The sequence below is a fragment of the Silurus meridionalis genome, chromosome 15 (genome assembly GCF_014805685.1).
Source record: "Silurus meridionalis isolate SWU-2019-XX chromosome 15, ASM1480568v1, whole genome shotgun sequence".
In the NCBI taxonomy this organism is placed as follows: Eukaryota; Metazoa; Chordata; class Actinopteri; order Siluriformes; family Siluridae; genus Silurus; species Silurus meridionalis.
The window spans coordinates 7,145,543-7,171,779 of NC_060898.1; the positions used below are offsets into that span (position 1 = coordinate 7,145,543).

Sequence of the window (26,237 nt, forward strand, 5' to 3'; positions counted from 1 at the left end):
TGGATAGAAATGGTAGAATCCTTCTAATGTTGTAGAGAAGCAGCTGACAAAAGTGAGTCACATTAGCAACATGTGAGGAAAAGGACAGTTGTCCATAGTTACCCCAAGGTTGTGAGCAGTGGCTGAAGGGGAGTAAACTTGATACCCACAATTCTTTTGACTCTCACACACTTCACACACTTGTGCTATTCTAAATAACTGAATAGCTGTTCTGAATAAATCTCTCTGCGTTTGTTCCTCTTTTGTCTCTCTCAGGTGCACAGGCCGGTACTTCCTCTGGGTCCAGTAAGTAAAGCTGTTCTTTATTTCAGACTTGATGTTCACAGCACCTCTTCTTCTTTCCCTTGATACTTCACATTCTCTTTTTATTTGTTGTTCTATATGTTGTTTCCTCTGTTCTCATTGCTTCATTTTTAATAGGCCATCTGTCTCATGTATTTCATCAGCAGCAGCAGCTCAGGAACAGAGACTGCGGGGTGAAAAAAGAGAGTGAGGCCGGGTTACATGACAGACAGTTAGGACAGAGCAAGGGAGAGGGAAAGGAAAGGGGATTGAAGGATAGGGGTCGATCCCAGATGGGTGGAACAGAAGGAGAGTGATTATCAACTCTCTTCCAGGACACGCCCTCAGCTCTGGAAAACACTTTTCACAAACACAAACTAACACATACTGGGGAGGGTGTTCTTGTTGGATACGATCAAATTGACATCATGACTTTAGCACGGAAATAAACCGATAGTAGGACTCTAAAAGAAGTTTCAAAAGGTTTACAGATCAGTCTGCTTTGAGGTTGTTTTGCTGTAGACTTTAATAAGATTCTTTCCATAATCTAAAGAATATATCATCTCTCAAGAGATGCAACTCCATAGGTGATACAGAGGAGGCTACCCTGACAATGGGAACCATGACTACCATCTCCATTACCTCATTACCTACTGTACCTGTTATACGCATAGTGGCTGATCTAAAATATAGTGACTGATAGTGAGTGATGTATACAGTAATACTTCGGTACTTTTCGGTAATACGTTCGGGAATTTGTGACAACTGAAACTGACAAGTACCGAACAGGTAGTTTCCTCAATACAGTACTGTATTGTATCAGAAATGAAGAAATTGTCTATAGGCATTTTTAATAAACTTTAGCAATTAAAATGCACAGAATGCACAAAAGAAAATGCTTTGGAAGGTTACTATGCAACTGTTTGAAAGATAATATGAGATTGTGCATGTATCTGTTTTACTGTTTTACCACAAGACTGAAGTGCTCATGAATTTCATTGTGATAGTCAGTGTACAGATCCGAGCAAGCGATGAGTGCGGCAACACTTTTTACAGTTGTCATAACATACTGTATGCTGACATACCGCAGCCAAAAAGTACCAAGGTGTGTGTGTATATATACAGTATATACACACATACTCATATACAAAAAAATACACACACACCGACTTATCTATCCATATGTGCTTCTTTCCCAGACTGTTACCAAAAGGTTGGAGGCACACAATTGTACAGGATTTCTTGGAATATGGTAACATTACATTTCCCTTCACTTGAATTAGGAAACTCAAACCTGTTCCAGCTTGCCATTTCCCCTGTACACAAAGAGAGCTCCATGAAGACTTGGTTTACATGGGTTGGATTGGCAGATCTTGAGTGGTTTGCTTTAACGCTGTGACCTCAACCCAATTAAACACTTTGGAATGAATTGAAACACTGACTTCCTCTCCTCACCCTACATCAGTACCTGACTTATCTAACACCCTTGTGGCTGAATGAGCACAAATCTCCACAAACACACTCAAAACAAATCTAGTAGAACACTCTTCCCTGAAGAGTGGAGGCAACTTGTAACTTATAAATGAAAAAAATGAATACAGTATAAACTTATCTTTAACATTTCTGCTGAACCTATCAGAGCTGTGCTGCTCTTTGCTGGGGTAGAAGCCTTTTAATTGGGTGAAAAAACCTAATGAACAATGTAGTTTTCTGGGCTCAGACATGAGTAGCACAGCCAGAACCAGCACCAGACCATAACTAACAGAGGAGCATGCAGCTTCCAACGAGGGGGCACACAATCAGCAACAGTAACTTTTAAAAATAAGGCATAAAAACAACCAATACAGTGTAAGCACACACTCATACAACTGGTACAGGCTGTCAGCTCATTTGCCGTAAATTGAACAAAAAAAATCACAATCAATATTACCACATCACAACAAAAAACAAAACAGATTGACAACTAATAGCTACGAATCACATTTAACCTACCTAAAGTAAATAACTTTTTTAAAAAGTTGAAGGTGGCGTAAATTTTTTAAAATTCTGCCTCGGCTCTATCAGCTCTGATCTCCGAGTTTGAGCTAACAGGTGTTTGCGTGATGTCAGATGCAGTAGGCGGTACTGGCTGAGAAGGCAGAGTGCTAATACATTCTAAATCTGAAGAAGGCCTTGCAGAAGCAGAACCGACAAGTCATTTTCTAATATCCATATTTAACACGATCCATAAATGCTGTGAAATAAACCACATTGCTAGCATCAAGGCTTCACTCCACGTACACATCAATATGCTAAAGACGTAATTACACACGAGAGGCCACAACGCAACTAATCAGAAAAACAGGATTATTTTTATACAAAATATAATTACATCAATTGTGATTTCTCAGTTTTATTACATAAAAAAAATCATGTAAGCTTCACTGTTTCAATCTTTTTTCTTGATATATTAATTGAATTCAAACTGAGAAAATGTAATGCTACCCCATTTACAACAGTTTGGGGAAGAAGCACATATGGCTAGAAAAGTCAGGTGTCTCAACACAGGCATCCATATCGTGGATTTTCTGCACACACAAATTCTGCACAGACAACTCATTCTACCCTTAGAGCATCACATTTGTTTTTGACCAAGCTTCCCTACTTTGTATAAGAGCACTTCTAAAGCTTGTACACATGGTACAGGGATCTGAATTTAAACCCATACATCATCCACTTTCCTTTTAGGAAGGACTAAAGCAAGGCTTTTTAGCTCCAGCTCCTCCGTTCCACTGCACTACACAGTTTTTAGCGCCACACCTGCTTCAGCACAGCAGCTAATGATCACCAGCCCTGTGTGAGTGTCAGCGGGTGTGTTGTGAGGCGCTGCACATTGAAGTGTATTTCACAAGACTGGGCGCTGTGTCCTATGATCTCCTAAAGTGGTTGCACACTAATGACACCCCATGTGCACTGTAAAGCAGAGGTCTGGGACACACACATGTAAATGTGTTGCATTGCCTCATGACTCATGACACGAGTATAGAAGGGCAGTATTTTTGACACATTTCTCAGAGGGCATAGTGTGACTGAAGTTTTACTGAACTAAAACTGTTCCTTTTTGTGCTCAACCCCAGATACTGATAATGGAACTCTGGACTTCACAAACTGTGGGACAAGTTTGACCTTAAAGGCTCCTCTAGTGCTGTAGCAAAGCTGTAGAAACGCTGTGATGGTTTTTATGAAAGAAAATGTTTATAATATTTTTTACCATTCCCTTCTACACGTACCTGTAGATTTCAAGCCAGATAGATGTTTGTTGAGTGAGACTAATTGTAAACAGTTCAAACAATGAAGAAATGCTGCAAGATCTGTAGTTACAGTAGATATACACTCACTGGCCACTTTGTTACTGACACCATTCTAATAAAGTCGGGTAAAGTCGTAAACCATCCTCATTTCTGTATCGCATGAATTAGTTTAAAATTCTGGTCCATGCTGATATGATTGCATCTGCTTTTGCTGCATCTCAATGGTGCACTATTGGATCAGGTATCTGTAGAAGCCTTGAAGTACAATAAATCCATTGTCATGTTTGTGAAGCCAGTTTAAGACAACATGGTTCTTCAGCACTTCATTATTTATATAGGTTGTGGCATTCCATCAATGCTCATTTGATATTAAATGGCTTAGTATTTGCCAAGAAAGCATTCCCTACACCATTACATCGTTTTCACCAGCCTAAAATATTAACACAAGGCCGGCTGAATTTCATTCTGTAAATGCCAAATTCTGACCCTACCTTCTGCTGCAGAAATCTCAATTAATTGGAAAACACAACATTTTTTTCTATTTTCACCTGTCCAATATAAATGAGCCTTAGATCACAGTAGCTTCAGATTCCTGGCTGGCAGGAGTGGAAGCTGAAATGGCCTTCTGCTGTTGTGGCCAGTCAAACTCAAGCTTTGATATTTTTGTGCATTCTGAGGCGCAACCCTGTTTTAAAAAAATCGGTCATATGAGATATAGTTGACGTCTAGCCATTGGGAAAGAGTCTTGGCAATTTCCTCTGACCTGTCTCCTTCTGAAATACTGAAGTCCAACAACCATGCCACAGTCAAAGTCCCTGAGATTCCTCATATTATTTTAAAGCTACAATGTCCAGAACATCTAAAAGATTTAGAAGAAAATGTATAATATTTCAATATTTATTAAAAGCTTCTTTTCTTTTCACATTTTTATTTACAGCATTATTATTATAATAGGGTGTATATTATCTCACTGAATACCGGTAGTGAATCCGACATTGAGCACCCCGATATAACCAAAATGGGATAATCCTCGTTTCATAACACCTCAGCAAAGATTCGACTGTTAAATTGGTAGTCAAATTAGGCTCCTCCTATCGAAGCTCCTTTCGAAACTGCTTCGACTATTTGGGGTCACCCCCACTGAGACTTTTGATGTAAACACTAAGTAAAGCACTTGACCAGAATCAACAGGATTGTATGCTTTGTGCTGCTGCCACATGATTCTGATAACTGAATTTATATATACTATCTTTAATAAAGTGGCTGGTGTGTGTAAATTACATAATATTATACCCTTAGAATAAGCACATAGTGCAGAAGTTTACTATACTGGATTGTACTGTATGTACTGTAAAGTAATAATACTAATACTAATATAACAATTTATTTTGTTTGTTATACATTTTCACTATATATGTTTCAATGAAAAAGGGCTTTACATTGACTAATTGTCAGAGAATGCTTCGTTTACTCTTCGTCCTTCATGGACAAAGCTTCATGTTGCACTGAAACGAGTAGAGTGGAAAATGTTGAGCACTATGTACGGTCTTGTGGCATCCGTAGAGGAGCAAACAACTGGGATTTCTGTTTATTGTTTCTAGCCAGTTATCCTCGGAGAGGAAAACCTGCTTACACAGTGAAAAAAAAATAGTTAAACCCTCTTATATCAGGGGACGTGTTTTACAATAGCAAAGCATTTGAGACTCAGGTTGAAAGCATCAATTTCAATGCAAATGTGTTTTAATTTTGTAGAGCTAACTGTATGCACACACACACACACACACACACACACACACACACACATACGTACATACATACATATACCAGGCATGTTGTCTGTATATATGTCCACCCTAACCTTTTTGAGAGACTTCTCTCTAAATACACAAAAGGGTTTTTTGCATCTCAGTGCTAGGGTAGTAAATAAATTGTACATTCTGTTTAAAATATATCTAAAATAAGCATAAAAATGTAACACAAGAGGGTAAAGTACTAAAAGACAGCAAGATTTGAGATAAGATCAGAAAGATTTAATGTATTAAAAGTATCAATCATGAAGTCTTGATTTGTAGCTAGCAAAATAAAAATGGGCAATCAATATGCATGCATTACATACCTGTTAACTAGTGACTACTTATGTTTGTGTGCATCAGATGTGCTGTGGCTTGACCAGAAAAATCGATCGGTTTAAATTAACTGACAAATTGGTAGCTTTGAAATGTTCATTCGCAGTGTGATGACAAGAGCTCATCACGAAACTGTGTGATATTCCCTCAAGAGAGTTCCAGTACCATTTAATGTTTATGTGTGCCTATAGAGTGTGTCCGGAATGTACAGTGTCGACTTGGAAGCACAGATTCCTTTTTACAGTAGCATACATTTATTCTATGCTGTATGCATCTCATCTCATTATGTGCATCAGTCCTGGTGCAGAATCAAACACATCAGAAACATTCTGCAAAATGGAAATGAAGGATTGTTTTCTTTTTATACATTAAGTTAGAAATAGTAACATGCTGTTACAATAAAATAGCCAACAACAGGGTGAAGTGACGTCCTAATGTGATGTTAGCAATCCAAAATGTATTACTGAATGATACATCATGAATTGAAGTAACTACGAAACCACAAAGGTTTAGAGAAACAGTGTTACCTTTGACTCTTACAAAGAGCTAATACTTAATTCCTCCTGTGAATGTTAAATAAACATCTGCAAACTGTATCATAAAAGCAATTACATGTTTTGTTTTTTTATTTGTTGACTATTATTTGGTTTTAATTATATAGAGCATTTAGTCTCTCTACATCTGTGAATTTGATGTCAATATAGATATGATTGCACATTAGACCCTAATGATAACTTATGATTTTGCCTTGCAGCTACAAGAGCTGCTGTTTAAGAAAATAAATCAAAACGTTTATATATATATATATATATATATATATATATATATATATATATATATATATATATATATATATATATATATAATGGCTGTCAGTCGATTAAGATATTTAATCGCATGATTGTCATGAGTTAACACACAATTAATCGCACATTAATCCCAAATTCTTTCTGTGGTAAATGTACCTTAAATGAATACTTTTCAAGTTTTTAATACTCTAACATGGGCATGACCAAATATGGATTTTTTTATGGATTTCTGAATATTTTTTGAATTTATAAAGCATATAAAGTATATTTATTTATACTTCAAAGTATTTTTATATATAAATGCACTGGCAATGCGTTTGATGCGAACCTCAAACCTCTGTTTATAACAACCTGCGTAGTATTTGAATCGCCTCATTCTAAGCCAATAGCTCATAAGACAGCACAGTCAGCAAGACACCACCGTCGCCGACTTCTGTTTCAGTCACACCCACAGAGTGACACCAGTAGTCCTCTGCAGAGAATTGTGGGTGGCCTCATGCATCGAGGGGTATTAGTGCACACTTACTGTATGAAGTTAATTGGTTAAACAGCAGCCGTGTACTGAATGAAGCTGGGAGAGCTGGGATTTCTCATTTATGAAAGCATATAAACACTGCATAATCACACAAACAGCATGCATACTGATAAATGAGAGCCAAATGAATCAAATGTAATGCTGTGTAAGGTGGGCAGGATAATAAAAGGAGGGATGACGGAGGGAAATTAAAAACGCAGAAGGTGAGAAGGAATACAGAGCTTTAAAAATCTTGACGTGTATACGTGTGTGCACGTGTGAAAGATAAGCATATAGATTACTATGTGTACAGGTTGTGAGCTAAATGTCGATGTACGGCACCAGAAGTAGAAAATAAAATACTTCCTGGTTTGTCTAGCTTTAATTTCTCTATGAAATATCAATAAAGATCTCATTACTTCACCAATACTCATCATATTATTTCTATTTTAGCCTATAAACATGACCATGAGTGCTAAATAGCATTCGTTACACCCTGCTTTTGGAATCGTGCCCAATTTTGCACACATGCATGATTTGCTATTTGTACTGCAGATACTGGACCTGAATTATAACTAGAGTCCAGTGTGCACGAGGGTGATTTGTAAAAGAGAAATACCATTCAGTTGGGGCTGTTGGAAGACAACACATTGTTCTAATATCCATAATATTTGTGTTTTCTAATGTAATGTAAAAAAAATTTATTTGAATCAATGTTCTAGTTTTAGTCAGGACATATTTTTCAGTACCTTGATTACCGAGAAACCTTTTTTAATTATGCAGCATTTATTGTTATCATATAAGTAATTAATAATTTGCATTTCCACTATATGCTCAAAATCTTTACATCATATTGGTAACATTTTTTTTATTTTATTTCTCACAATACATATGATTGTAATGCATTTAAACACATTTATTGGGAGTTTGTTTTGCATTTTCTTTCTATGGAAGTGTGAAAAGCCATGCTGTCAGTAAGCATGAATAAGCTAAATCTGTGACTGTTTTTAGAGTAGAACAAAATATAAATTATTGAAAAAATATCATGAAAAATGGATTTTGATTGGTTTGTATAGCCTTTCCAGGGCGATTAGGCCCTTGAAGGCAAACTAGTAATGGAATGGTATCCTGGAAAAAACCCGCTGTGATATTTCTGTATTTCACAAGGCTTTTATACTTAGGATAGAACAGGAATCTCAGACTCTTGCACTGATGTGTGGTGTAGCAGGCTACCAGCTTCAAACTGAAGAATTTTATTCTATTCTCAATTTGCTCTAATGAGTTTATTTCACGACAAAATTCTACCTTGCATAATAATTGCTACCTGATACAATCGTGTATTTCATGCTTGTAATTCCGAGAATTATAAATGCAACCTGCTCGACTTGACTGTGGATTCTGGAAATGAAAAAAGACAAACGTAAAGGATGATCAAAGACAAAAGAATCCGATGAGCTGAAAGGTGCTGAGAGAGCGATAAAAAGAGAAATAAAAATGTTTATGTGGTTTTTGCTGGGTCAGCGAGTGCCGTGGCTGAGAGGACAGAAATTGTTACAAAGTGTCACAGGAATAGGACTGAAAGAGTGCATTGTGGGAAATAAGCGTGTGCTCTGCACTTGATTAAAAAAAATAATCAATGTTTCGGGCTTATCTATATAAATCTATAAAAGCTTTATTAAAAAAGCGAGAGAACATCTGTTATTAGTTTTGATATTGTTCAGATAAATTGGTACATAAGATGTCAAATGTAGCTTTAAATTCCTTTAAACAAATGTTTTAAATAGTGTAGTTGTTTATCATTAATGGCTGCCTTGATGGTCTCCAATATTGGGCACATTACTCTTTTTTATGTGTCTGGTTGCCCAACAACCTCCATGGCCTACAAACATGACCACCACGGACACCACCTCCCACACCACACACACACTTCAGTATTCTCCTTCAGACTAACAGAGCACATGTGTGTATAATTACTCACACCTACTCACACTCTAGTTTATTCTAAACTCTGAAAAGTATATACTCAGTTTGCATTTAAGCATTATAATTACAAAGCCCTAATTCTTTGATCTTATTCTGTTTTTACCATGCATCAATGTTTTCATGTTTTGATCATCTTGTTTGTTGAGCTATTGACAGTTTTTTTTGTTTGTTTTTTACCTCAAGCCTCATTCTCATTTTTGTAAATGAAATGTAAAATATATATTATTAATAGTAATAATAAATGATAATAACTGTAATTATTTCAAAGTTGACTATGAGATGGGGAATTGAGAAGAGTCCAATGTGGAGGAGTTCAGGTACCTGGTGTCAACAGCGCAAAGTAATGAAGAGTGTGTTAGAGAAGTAAAGGAAAGAGTGCAGGCAGGGTGGAGTGGGTGGAGAAGAGTGAAAGAAGGGATTTATGATAGAAGAGTATCTGCAAGAATGAAAGGGAAAGTTTATAGGACTGTGGTGAGACCTGCGATGTTTGTATGGATTAGAGACAGTGGCATTGAGTAAAAGACAGGAGGTGGAGCTGGAGGTAGCAGAGCTGAAGATGTTTAGGTTTTCGTTGGGAGTGACGAGGATGGACAGAATTAGAAATGAGTTTATTAAAGGGACAGCGCATGTAGGACATTTTGAAGGTGAGGGAGGTGAGATTGAGATGGTTTGGACATGTGCAGAGGAGGGACATGGGGTATATCGGTAGGAGAATGCTGAGGATGGAGCCACCAGGAAGGAGGAAAAGAGAAGGACCAAGGAGGAGGTTTATGGATGTGGTGAGGGAAGACATGCAGATGTAGAGGACAAGGGGGTATGGAGACGGGTGATCCGCTGTGGTGACCCCTAATGGGAGAAGCCGAAAAGAAGATGATGATTTAGGACAAACCAAATAAGCTGTTAACAAAATGCTCTACAATTAAAAGTATAAATTAAAGCAAATAGAGTATTCACAACCAAGTATCAGTCAAGAAAATAACTGAAACGTAAAATTTTTTAGGAATCAAAAGAAAAAAAAGTGAGATTTTAACAAAGATTGAAAAGTAGTCAGTTTTGAGGCTTACCTTATTTTAAAAGGCAATTGTTCCACAGCTTTGGAGCAGCTTAAACTCCATCACTTCTGTTGATGTACTCGGTTATTAGTACATGTAAAAGAAGATGATGGGAGGATCGAAATGAGTGTGATGAAGAATGGAGCTGTAATTTGTCAACAAGATATTTGGGAGTTGAATATTTGAAAGCTTTATAGACAATCAGAAATCATTTGTGAAACTGCTCTTGCCATTGCTCTTGATCCCAAAGTTCAGCACTTTAATTTCAGTAGGAATCTTTTTTATTTTTTATTTTTTACATTTTAACATTTTGTATACATTATTTTCTCCCTATATTCATATCTGTGCTTAATTTCCCTAAAATACCCAACACCAGGAAAGAAAGAAACAAGAGGAAGTCTGAAGAAGGTACCAGTGTGACAATGTCATTTGGAAAATGACTGGTATGCTTGTAGTATAAAGATGGATGTTATATTGGATGTTGTTCCTCTTGTGATTAGGAGTGTGTTGTGGAGACTTTGGTGTAGAAGTGATTAAGAGGGAATGTGAAACGTGTGTTGTTTACTGGTATGTTGATGCATAAAAATGAAAGAATGTGTTCATATGTTAGTTTCGTGTATTAGTATAGTTCAGTACATTTCTGTGCAGCTTTTTTTTCGTTGTGAAAATGTTCTGGTGATAACGTAATGTGTTGTGTCATTTTTGTCATGTTTTGTAGTGCATCTTTGAGCCACCACAATTAAAGTAATTAATAATAAATAAATGTAGCTCTAAACAGCAGTATTCAGGATTCATGCAATTTAAAAACTTTCATTTCATGTGTAACAAAGAAAAGTAAGTATTTTTTGTCAAATGAGAAAACATCCAAACTAGTAATGACACAAGACAATTATTTTAACAATTTCAGGTAAATCATGGAAAGAAACAGTAAATCTTTTTGTTTGTTTGTTTTAAAGTAACAAGATACATGTGCTTACCTAATTGTATAAAGTTTTTGGAGATTGAGAGAAAAAACCTAATATATATATTGCTAATATCTAATGACTTGATTGACACTGGTAGTTTTTGAGGTGTTAAGTATAAGAAGGTATAATTCATTATATGATAATATTTAATAAATGTAAAATATGGGAAACATGCACACAGCCATAACATAGTTGTTATAAGAGATAATAAGTTTGGTGTTGATACTTCAAAGCATTGTGGCACCAGAACCTCATGCTCATTGTGATAAGCTCACTGTAATATTTTTTTTAATAAAAATAAACTAATTGTTTTGATCACTGTAGCGCCACCATGTGGCCAATTGAGGCAAGGCTTGCTGCTGTTGTGGATCGGTGGAGAACTACTGTAGTATACCTAAAAGTCTCTAGTCCACTTGCAATCCAAAATGTGAAGGCTAGTGAGCTTTCCATCTTTGATGTATATGTATTTGTTAAATAGCAAGAGGCAACTTGTGTTGTTATGACTTTTTCTTGTGGTGGAAGAGATGATGGAAATAGATGTTTCAAAACATTTTGGAATGAATATCTTTTGTAGTATGAAAGCAGCAGAACATTGAGGTCATGTGTTTCACTGAATGACACACCCTCTCATATATTCTATTGCTTGATTAGTTGTAGTGTAGTTATATCAGTTCTAGTTTGGTGCGTAGGTGAAGTAACTGCAGCTGCCCGCTTTGATAGCGTGTATCAGAGCGCACCGCTTAAGCAGATAACCTTAATTGTATAGACAACTAGTTTATGTGAGGTATGAGACTGAGAGAATAAGGGCACCATCGTGATCCTTGTCATTATTATCATTTCTGCATGCCTCTCCTGCATCACCTTCAGAAGATTCTGGAGCAAACGAGGAGCCTTTGGGGAAATATGAAGAGAAAGGAATAAAGGAAGGCAAGAGTGTCAGAGTGAAAGACAGTGACAGCAAGACGAAAGGTATCAGTTCATGTTCTGTCAAAAAAAATATATATATACAGAACTTCAGAAATATAGACTTCAATTTGGCAGTAAATTGTTTACAGAAGTTGGTGAGTAAGTATGCTTTATTAATAGCTTATTTTATTAATACTCTGTTAGCTTGCCATTAGTAATGCTCAGAGCACAGCAACATTTCATTTTAACAACAATTTAATCCTTCAGGTGTCATAATGTAGATCCGTTTTCAAAATAATGTTGCAATATAACCAGGGCTGTCTCAAGTTAAGCAATAGTACCAAACATAAAATGTTTGCATCGATGTAGTAAAATTTCCTGTCAGAATCAGGCAGAATGCATTAGTGTGTTCCAGTGCCAGTCATGGCAATTCAAATAATATAGAATAGATGATAATTATTATTACAGGTTAAAATGATAAATAGAATTGGTAGGTATTTATATAAAATTATGTTTTACCTCTAAGAGACATCTTGCTTTTTGGCACCAAAATGTATTTGTACTGGAATCAATTTTAGAATTTGAATGGAAGCCTAGGGCATGGGTGTGAATAGGACTATATAGGGACATATGAAATTGAAGACACATGCCAGGAAATATTGTTTCTAATATTACTATAATATTTGAATTGTATGTAAATTGAAGCTTTAGGTTCCCTGGTGGTCTAGTGGTTAGGATGCGGCGCTCTCACCGCTGCGGCCCGGGGTCAATCCCCGGTCAGGGAACCAACCCCAGCCACTCTCAGTGCCGGTCCCAAGCCCGGATAAATGGGGAGGGTTGCATTAGGAAGGGCAAAAACGTGCCAAATCAAACATGCGAAGGATCCGCTGTGGCGACCCCTAATGGGAGAAGCCAAAAGACAATTGCAGTCAATTGCAATTCAATAAAAAATCCAGGCAAATGAACTGAAGATAGAGCAACCTAATCAGGTGACCACTGTATCGCTTATATTTACGACAGATGCCCTTATCCATAGCAACTTACATTTATCACATTCATACAACTGAGCAGCTACAGAGTTAAAGGCCTTGTTTAGGGGCCCAAGAGTGGCAGCTTAGTGTGACTGGGATTTGAACTTGTGGCCTTCAAGCCTTTTGTAAGCTATCAAAGCTTTTGTGATTTTCATTAGGAATTTCACTTAACTTAAGGTTTCTTGCTATAATTTCACCTGATAAGTATGGATTTGCGAGAACAATGCAATCGCTCGTTGTTTATATTAAACATTTTAATTTTAAATCCATTCTTGTGGGGTGCATTAAATCAAAATGAGGTCAGTTCTAGAACATTAATAGTTGGAGACTGAAATCAAAATTTCCACCATCAGACTATGAAAGACAAGAAGAAGAGCATTATCTTGACAAGAAGAATGGAAGCAAGGAAGAAGAAGAGATGGAGAGTGAGATGACTGAGAGAAAAAAGTTTGAAAAAGGGAGAAGCGGGAAAGTTGACGAACAGCATGGGAGCAGACTTTACTATCACATTGAGAAAGAGAATGAACAAGAGAGACAGCAAGAGAAAAAAGGGTTGCCTGGAGAAAAACATTCGAGAACACATCACTCAGCAAGTGAGGAAGAGTTAAAGATGTCGTTTAAAAAAGAGCATGGGAGAGGACATTACTCAAAAGTAGAGCAAGAAAGAGTAAGCGCTTATGATGAACATGAAAGAAGATATTACTTTGAAGCAGAGGAAGAAAGAGAGAAGCCCTCTGAAAAGGAGCATGGGATTGGACATCACTTTCAAAAAAAGAATGAGATGAAGACAGTGCACAGATGGGGACATCACTCTGATGAAGATGAAATATTAGAGAGACCTTCTGAAAAAAAGCATGGGGAAAGATATCACTCTGAAACTGAAGAGATAAGACAGAGTTCAACGGAAAAAGATCATTCAAAAAAATTCAATGATGGAAAGAACGAAAGAGAGAAACTGTCTGAGGTAATCCTTGGTAAAAGACATCAATCTGAAAATGAACAACTGAGGAAGAGCTCAGCTGAAAACCTGGATGGGAGAAGACATTACTCTGAAAGAGTAGATGAGATGGAGAGGACCTCTGAAAAAGAGCACTGGCATAAACATTTCCCTGAAGAAGAGGGAAAAAGGGACAGGTTTTTTGAGCATTGGGGAAACCATCACACTGAAGGAGAAGACATGGCAAGAAATTACTCTGGAAAAAAACGTGAAGGAGACAATTCTGAAGAAGACGAAGAAAAAGAGCATGGAAGAAGACATCACTTTAAAGGAGAAAAAGAGAGATATAGGGCATCTGAAAAAGAGCATCATGGAAGACATCACCATGAAGAAGTGGAAGAAAAAGTGATACCCTTTGAAAAAGAGCATGGGAGAAGACATTATTTTGAAGAAGACATGACACATGTGGAAGACAGACAGAGACACTTTGAAGAAGAGAAAGAAAAAGAAATAGCACATGAAAAGAATCATGGGAGACATTCTGAGGAAGAAATAAGAGAGATGTACAAAAAAAGAGAAAATAGAAAACATCACTCTGAAGAAGAAGAAGAAGAAGAAGAAGAAGAAGAAGAAGAAGAAAGCCTGTTTACAAAAAAGCATGGGGCAAGACATCACTCTGAGCACTGGGGAAGACATTATTTTGAAGGAGAGAAGACAGAGAGAGAGATTCTGCTAAAGTGCATTGGATTAGTGGACATCACTCTGAACGTGCAGTGGAAATAGACGATAAGAGGAGACAGCACTCTGAAGAAGCATTAGAAAAAGACCATGGAAAGAGACACCACTCTGAGGGAGAAGCAGAAGGAGAACATGGGGAAAGACATCATTCTCAAGGAGAAGTGGAAAGACACCATGGGGAAAGCCATCACTCTGAAGGACATGTGAAAAAAGACCATGGGGAAAGCCATCACTCTAAAGGAGAAGTAGAAAAAGACCATGGAGGAAGTCATCACTCTGAAGGAGAAGTTGAAAGACACCATGGAGGAAGATATCACTCTGAAGGAGAAGTAAAAAGACACTTTGAGCAGCATCACTCTGAAGAAACAGCAGAAAGACACCATGGGGGAAGCCATCACTTTGATGGAGAAGCAGAAGGAGACCATGGGAGAACACATCACTCTGAAGGACAAATAGAAAAACATCACCGTAAAGGTGAAGTAGCTAGAGACCATGGAGAAAGACATCATTCTGGAGGAGAAGTTGAAAGACACCATAAAGGAAGACATCACTCTGAAGGAGACATGGAAAAAGACCATAGGGATAGACATCATTCTGAAGGAGAAGCAGAAAGACAACATGGGGGAATACATCACTCTGAAGGAGAAGTGGAAAAAGACCCTCGGGAAAGTCATCACTTTGAAGAAGAATTTGAAAGACACCATAGGGAACGCCATCACTCTGAAGGAGAAGTGGAAAGAGAACATGGGGGAATACATCACTCTGAAGGAGAAGTGGAAAGAGAACATGGGGGAATACATCACTCTGAAGGAGAAGTGGAAAGAGAACATGGGGGAATACATCACTCTGAAGGAGAAGTGGAAAAAGACCCTCGGGAAAGTCATCACTTTGAAGAAGAATTTGAAAGACACCATAGGGAACGCCATCACTCTGAAGGAGAAGTGGAAAGAGAACATGGGGGAATACATCACTCTGAAGGAGAAGTGGAAAGAGAACATGGGGGAATACATCACTCTGAAGGAGAAGTGGAAAGAGAACTTGGGGGAATACATCACTCTGAAGAAGTAGTGGAAAGAGAACATGGGGGAAGACATCACTCTGAAGGAGAAGTGGAAAGAGAACTTGGGGGAATACATCACTCTGAAGAAGTAGTGGAAAGAGAACATGGGGGAAGACATTACTCTGAGAAAGAAGTGGAAAGAGAACATGGGGGAAGACATTACTCTGAGGAAGAAGTGGAAAGAGAACATGGGGGAAGACATTACTCTGAAGAAGAAGTGGAAAGAGAACATGGGGGAATACATCACTCTGAAGAAGAAGTGGAAAGAGAACATGGGGGAAGACATCACTCTGAAGAAGTGGAAAGAGAACATGGGGGAAGACATCACTCTGAAGAAGTGGAAAGAGAACATGGGGAAGACATTACTCTGAAGGAGACATGGAAAAACAACATGGGGGAAAACATCATTCTGAAGAAGAAGTGGAAAGAGAACATGGGAGAAGACATCACTCTAGAGGAGAAATAGAAAGACACCATGGAGCAAAACATCCCTCTAAAGAAGTAGAAAAAGACCATGGGGAAAATAACTTCGAAGGAGAAATAGAAAGACAGCATTGGGGAAGACATCACTCTGAAGGAGAAATGGAAAGACAAAAAGGAGGAAGGCATCACTCGGATGAAAAATCAGAAAGAGAGCATGGGGGAAGCCATCACTCTCTAGAAGACATGAAAAGAGAGCATGGAGGAAGTCATCATTATGAGGGAGAAGTGGAAAAATTCCATGGAGGAAGCCATCACTATGAAGAAGTGGAAAAACATCATAAGAGAAGACATCATTCTAAAGTAGAAGAAAAGAGACATCATGGGGGTAAACATCTCTCTGAAGCAGATGAGCACAGCAAGACACCTTCTGATAAAGAGCACTGGAGTGAACAGCACTCTGTAGAAGACAAAGAAAGAGAGATAGCTTCTGAAAAACGCCATGGTGAAAGCCATCACTTAGAGGGTGAAGAACCTCGGAGCATTTACGCTAACAGGGAACATGCGAGACATCACTCTAACGAAGATAGAAAAAGAGACAAACTCTCTGAAAAAGACAGTGCGGAAAGACATCACTATAGAGAAGACAAAGAAGGAAAGGGAAATCATCACTTCAACGAAGAAGAAGGAGAGAGCTTGTTGGAAAACGAGCATGGGGGAAGTCATCATTCTAAAAGAACAGAGGAAAGGAAAAGAACACCTGAAAGGGAAGACAGAGATCATGAGCATAAAAAAGGTAACAAAGGGCCAGGTAGAGATAGTGTTTCCTTCATCCATTATTACACTGGAGACTAGAGTTTAGTGCATCCATGTGGATTAAAAGCTGTTTTTATCTTTAAAGCTCTACTGAATCTTCTGCTGTCTGGAGGAACTCAGCCTAAGAGGCTTAAGGGCATGATATATGATGACTTTAAAGGTGAGGAAGGTTAGATGGATGGATGGATGGATGGATGGATGGATGGTAGAATTATAGTAATAGTATTAGGATAGCTTCCTAGAGATAGAATATTTTACATTTCCAGACTGAATATTTTAGAAAAATATCACACATGGAATAATTTTTTTGTTGAATTGTTACTAGTTGCACCAGCAGGGTCTGGTTGTAAGCTACACTATATGTACAAAAGTATTAGGACACGTGGCTTTTCCAGCCATAGGTTCTTCACAAAACTGTTACAACAACCTTGGAAGCACACACTCGTGTAGTACCTTACATTTTCCCTTCACTTGAACTAGGAGACCCAAACCTGTTTCAGCTTGACATTGCCCCTGTTCATAAAGCCAGCTTCATGAAGATATGGTTTATATGGCTTTAAGTGGAAGATCTTGTGTGTCCTGCAATAGAGTTTTAAACCTCAACCCTTTGGGATGAATTGGAACACTGATTGCATCCCAGGCCTCCTCACCTTACATGAATACTTGACTTTCCTAAAGCCTTTGGCTGAATGAGCACAAAATCTCCACAACTAAAGTGGAACATCATAACAGAAATGGCCACTAAATGTCTAAGGGGATGTTTAAAAATCACATACAAATCTTATGGACAGGTGTCCACAAACTTTTGTCAGTATGGGTTATATTTACATTTAAGAATATTGCATTTTATGTAACACTCATATTGTTATATAACTGCAATGTTGTTTATACAGATTATGTTTCGCAAGTTACGTTCTTTGTTAAAAATAAAAGATTTTAGAACACACTACAATAAAATAAGATTAATTAATTTATGCAATATATTGTTCCATTCTCCTGCTCATTCTTGTCTTTTTAACGTTTTCTATTGTAACAGGCATAAGAACTGTGGGGTCACGGTTGTGGTCTCACCACAGGTTTTCATTTAAGACATTATATGTATTTACTTCAATGTAGTGAGGAACTGCATGTTTTTTTTTTTAAATGTAGTGGAGTAAAAGTAAATGTTTCCCCAAAATGAAAATACTAAATTACTAAAACTTTGATACTTTATGAAACATTTATGAAGAAAAAATGCTTTTTGTATACCACCATATTGTTTTTTGCCAGTGTTCTTTTTAAGCCTCTATTTATTGCATTTATATCACTTTGCTCCTATCAGTCATACTGAATGTTTATGCAACTGAACTGTATGTATTTAATTATTACGTTTTAAAAATAACTAATAGGCCTATTCCACACATTTATTAATCCATCTCCTTTAAAAGAAGATTCAAGTTTGAAATATATTTCATAATGGTTAAACAAACAAAAGTTTAATAATATACTCACACTATCCATCATGTTATGATTAATGTATATGTGCTTTTAAGGTGAAATCTAATGCAACAGTATTGTATCCGATATTGTGGGGTGATTAAAATGTTGTCTTGTGGAACTTGGCACAAAGACACAATTCTCCTTTTTTTCCCTTAAGAAAAATGTAGCAGATTCTATACTGTTTACTGTTTAATTGTGGTAGTAGTTGTAGCTGCAGTATTAGTGGTATAAGTGCTAGTGGCAGTAGAAACATTAGTGGTGGTAGTGGTGTTAGAAGTACTGTAGTAGTAGTAGCAGTAGTAGTATAAAGGGTAGTGGCAGTAAAAACATTAGTGGTGGTAGAAGTAGTAAGAGTACCGTATTTTCCGGACTATAAGCCGCTACTTTTTTTCCACTCTTTGAACCCCGCGGCTTAAACAACGAAGCGGCTAATTTATGGATTTTTCCTGGGTTTTTCCAGGTTTCACAAACTTCAAGCCAAAAAACTGAGCCCCATAACATTAGACCAATGAAATTGCTGAACGGGTTCAGGTGAACCAATGAAACTCTTTATATTAAATCAGATGCGCTCCCACTGAATCGGGCCGCACCACATCATAAATATGGATGATGTTCCTCTGACGTTTGACCTGAAGCTCACTCGCACTGTCTACAGGAAATGTGAATCATTCGTCACACTGAAAACAACCGGGCATGAAAAAACGCACTTCACCTTTGTTCTGAGCTGCACGGCATCGGGAGAAAAGATTCACCAATAGTGATTTTTAAATGCACGATCATGGGAAAAGATAAACTCTCAAGAGAAATTGTTGTGAAAGGAAGAAGACAGTGAACAATGAGTTTCTTGGTAGGCTACAGTTTAGATACAAGCCGTGTAACAAACACTGTCTTTCGTTAAAGCCTGTGTAAAGTTCATTAGTTTCAATGTAACCTGCGGCTTATAGACAGGTGCGGCGTATTTATATTCAAAATAAAAATCTTTGTCAAATTCAGTGGGTGTGGCTTATATTTGGGTGCGCTCAATAGTCCGGAAATTACGATAAAGGTGACAGTAGTAATAGTAGTAGATATTGTAGTAGTAGTAATAGGAATAGTAGTAGCAGTAGCAGTATAAGCAGTAATAACAGTTGTAATAGTAGTAGTAGTAATAACAGTAGTAATAGTAGTAATAGTAGTAGTAGTAATAACAGTAGTAATAGTAGTAGTAGTAATAACAGTAGTAATAGTAGTAGTAGTAATAACAGTAGTAAAAGTAGTAGTAGTAACAGTAGTGATAGCAGTAATAGTATTAGTAATAGTAATAGTACAAGCAGTAGCAGTATAAGCAGTAGTTAAAGTAGTGATAGTACAGTAGTAGTAGTAGTAACAGTAGATAGCACTAGTAGTAATAGTAGTAGTTGTAGAGGTAGCAGTACTTAAAACTGTTAAGACTTTGTTGATGATTGTACACAAAGTAACTCACTAAGTAATAAGACCACCACTTATGGTCCTTGGTACTCATTGGGGAAAAAACTGACATCTCTGTACAGGTCCAGCTAATTTGGTGAGCAGTATTCTCCTAATGCTTATAGGGGTTTCTGCATACATGCAGTTGGATTAAAGGTCCATAAATTGACTTATGTAGCAACTGCGACTGCCTGTACAATATTTAGATACTCTCTCTTACATTATTCCGATACTCTTAAACACACACACACACCTACAAGTGCACATTCGACACACAACTTCTGCTTCACTTCACTAAACCCACCAATGCAGGTGACATTAGACATTCACTCTAGTCAGCAGATTCCAATCTGTGAATCTAGAATCAATTCCTCCCTTAGAGACCCCCTTAGTTTTTTTTCCCATCAAAGAGAATAAGAGAGTGAAACAAGAGAAGATGAAGCGAAAGGAAAGATCAAGACCTAAGCTTTTAACTAAAGCTTGGAAATCACTTTCATCACATGCTCCAAAAAGCTCAACACACACGCACACACATATTGAATGAGTAAGGCTCTCCACTGATTAAGTGAAATATTGCATTGTCAGCACAACACCGTATTCAATTTACAGATCCTTTTTTCCCCACTTTTTAATTCCTTTTCACCCCATCCCCCCCTTCATCAGCAAATTTGTTTTCACTCCTACTTTAAATTTCATGCTGGCCACCTGAGTTTAAACTTTCGATTAATTCTCTTTCTCTCTTCTTCTCAGACTGTGAGTGTCATGGCCACTCTAACCGCTGCAGTTATATCGACTACCTGAACATCGTAACGTGTGTGAGCTGCAAGCACAACACACGTGGCCAAAACTGCCAGCACTGCCGCATGGGCTACTACAGGAACTCCTCAGTTGAACTGGATGACGAGAGTGTGTGTGTGGGTCAGTAAAGCATAGTGTGGTATAGGATTTATGATTTAAAGGCATATAAGTGGTCAGTTTTGAAATACAAATGATATGGAATCTTTCAATTTTTATTAGTTTTTTTATATATATTCTTCTTTTACTTAAGAAAATTCCATGTAGAATGAAGATGGATTTAAGGCAAATAAAACTGTTTTTGTTCAATCGTACAATGATTGATTTTAACAGAAAAAGCAACTAATAAAAACCTACAAAATGTTTATTGAACTTCCCAATAGGGGAGGTGCAGAAAGAAAAACCTGCAGAGAACAGGACCTAACTCAGGCTTATTATTTTTTAGTAAAGATATTCTTCTTTCTGTCTCCGTATCTCTCTATACTATTTCTCTCACAAACATACACAACCATTATAGTTAAGCATATTACAGAGTATTATGTGATTATACAGACTCTTGGATTATACAGAGTATACTGGGGGTATGATTTAAAACACAGTAAAGTATATATATATATATATATATATATATATATATATATATATATATATATATATATATATATATATATATATATATACTTCTTTTGCACTCATGAATTCATGAATAAAATATTTTTATTTTTCCATTTATATTTTACTTTTTTATTTTTATTTTTTTTTACCATACCTGGGTGTCTAGTGTCTAGGAACAGGAACTTGTTCAGCCATGACTTATATAAATATGAATATATGTATAAATATGAGGTAACACAAAATGTATTTCCCCTATTCGTCAATCACAATGGGTAAGACCAAAAAATAGAGTTGTGATGTAATTGTTGAGCTCCACAAAATAAGACGTGGCTAAAACAAAATTAGCAAAACCTTTTTGTCAATATTAGTGAAGGCACTGTAAGCTTTTTGCATGTCTAAGGAAGGGGAGTAGCTCTGGTTCATATGCTGCAGCATGTAGAAAGCCATTAGAGACCAGTAACAGCATTAATGTGGATTGTGAAGGAAAGTGATGCTCAGTGCATTGGTGTGATCATTAATAATACAGTTCAGCTATAAATGTAATTTACATCATCCAATCAACTTTCTTGATCGCTTTAATGTTGGTTACAGTTAGACCATCTTATTTAGTTTTTTAAATAACAATTAACCACTTGATCCTTTCTCTGTTGATTGTGTTTTTTTCTATAGAGTGTGGTTGTAACCAGATGGGTTCAGTACACGACCGCTGTAATGGAACTGGATACTGCCAGTGTAAAGAAGGCACGACGGGCACCAAGTGTGACGAATGTTTGCCCGGTTACTACTGGAAGCAGGGCTGCCAACGTGAGTGCAACACATTTACATTTATTGCATTTTGCAAACGCATCCAGAGCGACTGACAATTATCTCATTCATACAACTGAGCAGCTATGGGGTTAAGGGACTTTCTCAGGGGCCCAGGAATGGGATTTTAACCCTCTGGATTCAAGATCCAATGCTTTTCAAGCATGGAACTTAATGACAAAGTTTCCACTTCCCTTATTATCAAAATAAAATTTCACATGTATTAAAAATAAATAAAGAATCAAAAGCATTGTGTCGGGCAACACAAACTGGTTTGCACTTTCCAAAGTTTGTCCCTTATTATGTGCATCTTTTTATCTTTTCATGGGTCCATTATGGGCATAAACTACAGAGTACTCCCTATATAGCCCCCTCCCAAAAAAAAACACAAAGTTATCACAAGTTATTAAATGTACTATAGAAGTGTAACAATGTAGGGATTTATGAATTCACAGAAGCTTTTGTTTGTAGGTTAATGATCAAATATGTACCCATCTCCCTAGCTGCTTAAAGGAACTGAGGCTGTAAGATCAAAAAAGGCTTAAGGCCAGAACTGCTTACTGCTAGCAAAAGAAGAGAATAAGAGGATTCCTGTGTGGATTCTCTTATGAAGTATTGTACAATGCAACACGTTTATTTTGTATTAGGTATTTTGAGAGTTGTGCTTTTTCAGCAACTTATTTACTGCCCTTTACTGACAAATCGATTGTAATTCTATAGTAGCAGTTAATTATAAAAGCCTGACCTTCTTGCCTCTGTCCCTTCTTTAATAATGTCACACTTTACTTAGGTAATCACATAATAAAATCCCACTCTCTCACTTGAAACCACTAGGGAATGTTTTGGTCCATTTTTCTTTTATTGGGATGCTTTATTGCTCCCATGGGAATGTTCATGATTGTAGGGATCTACAAAGATGTATAGATCTACACAGCATGTAGGTAAAACTATTACCTCTGATATTCCCCCTACTATCATATAAAAAAAAAAAGCAGGAGTTAAACGTAAGTGAGGAGCTCTAGGTTACAATGGCAAGCACAGACAGATAACAACCATGGGACAACAAACACTGTATAAACACGCTAACAATGCAAAAATGTGAGTGCAAAAACAAACAGCTGTTTAGAGGAAGTATGGTCATTGTCTTTATATAATTCTGAAACTAATAGAATTAGAAAGTGGGATGTTCTACCTCGCATTATTGTTCAGTGTGATATAAAACAAACATCGGCTGCTCATTGCATCATCAATTAAACAAAATAGCACCTAGTCCGACTAGGTGTAATGCATTAAGATGAGTAAAAAGGCAGATCACCATGAATATCTCTTGTAGTCATAGCTGTAACTCCATAATGCTGGATTTGGTCATCACCACCATGAAATATAGATGTGTGATCTTCAAAGAGTGTTTTTGTGTTTGTCGGAGGTGTGTATGTAATAATCCAGTTCGCTCCTGTGGGAGCTGTAAGTGCCTATAACATATAGCTGTGTTATGTTCAACCTTAAGTGAACTTGTTTTTTACCCTTTCTAAAACAATTTTTTTTTTCATTCATCAGCACTTCAGATTCGAAGCAATTATTAAGTTATGATTACTTGGCCCCATGAATCATGTCACAGACATTACCATGCCATAAAGGTTTCATGATAGTTATAAGCATTCATAAACTGCCAGTGAGAATGCTCTTAATACTTCATGAAACTGCATGACAAGGCACTGAATATTTAAAACATTTAAGTTAGCTAACATTAGCACCTTAGCACTGGTTTAAAGGTCACATTATGTTCACTAAGTTAATTCTAGGGATCCACTAACTGAAATAATGCTGCCATGTGAAGAGCAGGTTGCACATTCCAAGTTGTTGGATTGCTTTCACCGCTGATGTGTGGGTATCCACGATTTCAGGCTGTTTTTGATTGGAAAAAATTGTTTTGATGTGTGTAATAATGGTCAGGGGCTGGTCAACATGGTATATCAATCCAACAGGTGTAATAAAACACCTTACATTGATGTTTAAAAGATTGTGAACCCATAGAGTTTCCTATATATCGGCATAAATCCGAAATAAATCATTATCAAGTGGCTTCAATGTAGACAAAACTAACCAAATAAATCACTGAGACAAAATAGTCAATTAGTGTCAATCGGTTAGTAGATGGAAACACAGTACAGTAACCCCAACCCACCGCACTAGGACTAAGCCTAGCAGCGATTAAATGAGTTTGCACAAAAGTGAACCTGCATTTCTCTCTTCATAGCAAACGTGTGTGACGAGGAGCTGCTGATGTGCCAGAACGGTGGCACATGCCACCAGAACCAGCGATGCATCTGCGCGCATGAATTTAAAGGGGTCCTATGCCAACACTCACGCTGTGAAGACGGGAAGAAGTGCAACCACGGCGACCACAATGCCGCCTCTGTGCCTGCTCTGAACCTGGCACTGCTGTTGCTGTGCCCGCTCCTCACCCTCCTGCTGAGTTCTGCAGTCATGCGTCCTGAAACAGTGCACGTCTTTCTCCCACCGTCACACACACCAACACACACCTGTGATGGAGCACTGGTCATTACTCTGCTGCGCACCCTCAAGGAACTTAGGACTTCCTGGACATAGAAATAGGGAAGAGAAATGACTAAAAATTAGAGATTTGTAATTTTGTTTGGGGTCTTTTTTTTTTCACAAAAGAAATACCATGGCCCCAAAAGAAATAACATATACATGTATCATATATACATGTATCATATATATATATATATATATATATATATATATATATATATATATATATATATATATATATATATATATATATATATACACACACACATACACTATACAAATATCATTATAACAATAACAAATATGAACAGTTTAGACCCAATACCGATCAATGCTTTAGAGAAAAAAAGGATTTTTATAGTACCGGGAAGAATACAATTCCAACAGGGAAGTCCAATTGATCACTCTGATTGGACGAGCAAGAGAGGCTCCACCTTTTTATTACCCTGCTCTACTGCTGTATGTATTGAACTCTCGGTTAAACACTAAAATCGGATAGAAATAGTAATAATCTAGTATTTGCAAGCTCAGAACCGTATAAGGGCGTATTTACTATTCTGATTAGGAATATCACCACTGTATGTTAGAGGAACACTGTATTCGAGATGCACAGTATAAACTTCAACACCCAGAAGGTCGACGGAAAAAAAGCAATGATTTTGCTAACATATCACATTCAGATATTTTGGTACAGATTATTTTTGTTTGTATTTAAAGCTATACATAAAGCTATACACCTGAGCTGACCTGTAGTCAGGCTACAATAGGATTATTATTATTTTTTTTTTTTGCAGTGAACGTTACAATATAAACGTTACATGCTGATTTATTACAAACGTCTATTCTGTATAATAGAGAAACAGGTTCATGAGCAGAGTTTATAATTAACTCTACAGAAAAAACATATTATATATTTATGAATAATTCAAAAACAATGCGATGATGATTTAACCCAAATTTAGGATATAGGAAATTTAGATGCAGCATTTGCAATTTCTTTGTGTTACCTACTTTCAAAAGTCACTCAAAAGTCAACGTGCATAGGCAGTAAGCTGGTCTACCCTGATTCATTTCAGATGCAAATCAGTTTGATCCGTTCAACTGATTTTCACAAAATGTTTGTTACAGACGTCATTACATACAATTTAACTGAGGATAAGTGCTTATTACAAATAGACAAAAGTTTATGCTTTTTAAACTTATAATTCTACATTTAGTCCCTCTTTGCTGTTTAAAAAAAAACCTTCTGGGAAAATGGTCCACTAGATGTTGGTATGTGGGTGTAAACATTTGCATTAATTTAGCTACAATGGTGTTAGTAAAGTCAGGTACTGATGTAGGGTGAGGAGGCCTGGGGTGCACTCAAAGTTCCAATTCATCCTAAAGTTGTTCAATAGGGCTGAGGTCAGTGATCTATAGCACATACAATCACATACACATTTTTTTCACATTTAGCAGTATTTCTTAGCAAATTCAATTAATTATTTTCATTTAGCATTTTTAATAATTGACATTGTCACAAAGTAGATTTATAGAAATACACAGATTCTGGATATACATTTTCAAGTAATATATATATCCCTAAAGAGCAAGCCAGGGGTGAAGGTAAAAAG

At 37.0% G+C, this 26,237-nt stretch overlaps 1 protein-coding gene across 1 annotated transcript in view; it reads left to right on the forward strand.

Annotated features, from left to right (window-relative positions):
• ntng2b (netrin g2b) overlaps positions 1–24,775 on the forward strand; it is a 73,598-nt gene extending 48,823 nt beyond the window's left edge. Inside the window, 4 exon segments of the mRNA XM_046868104.1 lie at positions 256–285; positions 20,605–20,772; positions 21,934–22,068; positions 24,326–24,775. Coding sequence (XP_046724060.1) covers positions 256–285; positions 20,605–20,772; positions 21,934–22,068; positions 24,326–24,678 — 686 coding nt within the window. The 3' untranslated portion in view covers positions 24,679–24,775.
• Positions 24,776–26,237: the final 1,462 nt, after the last annotated feature.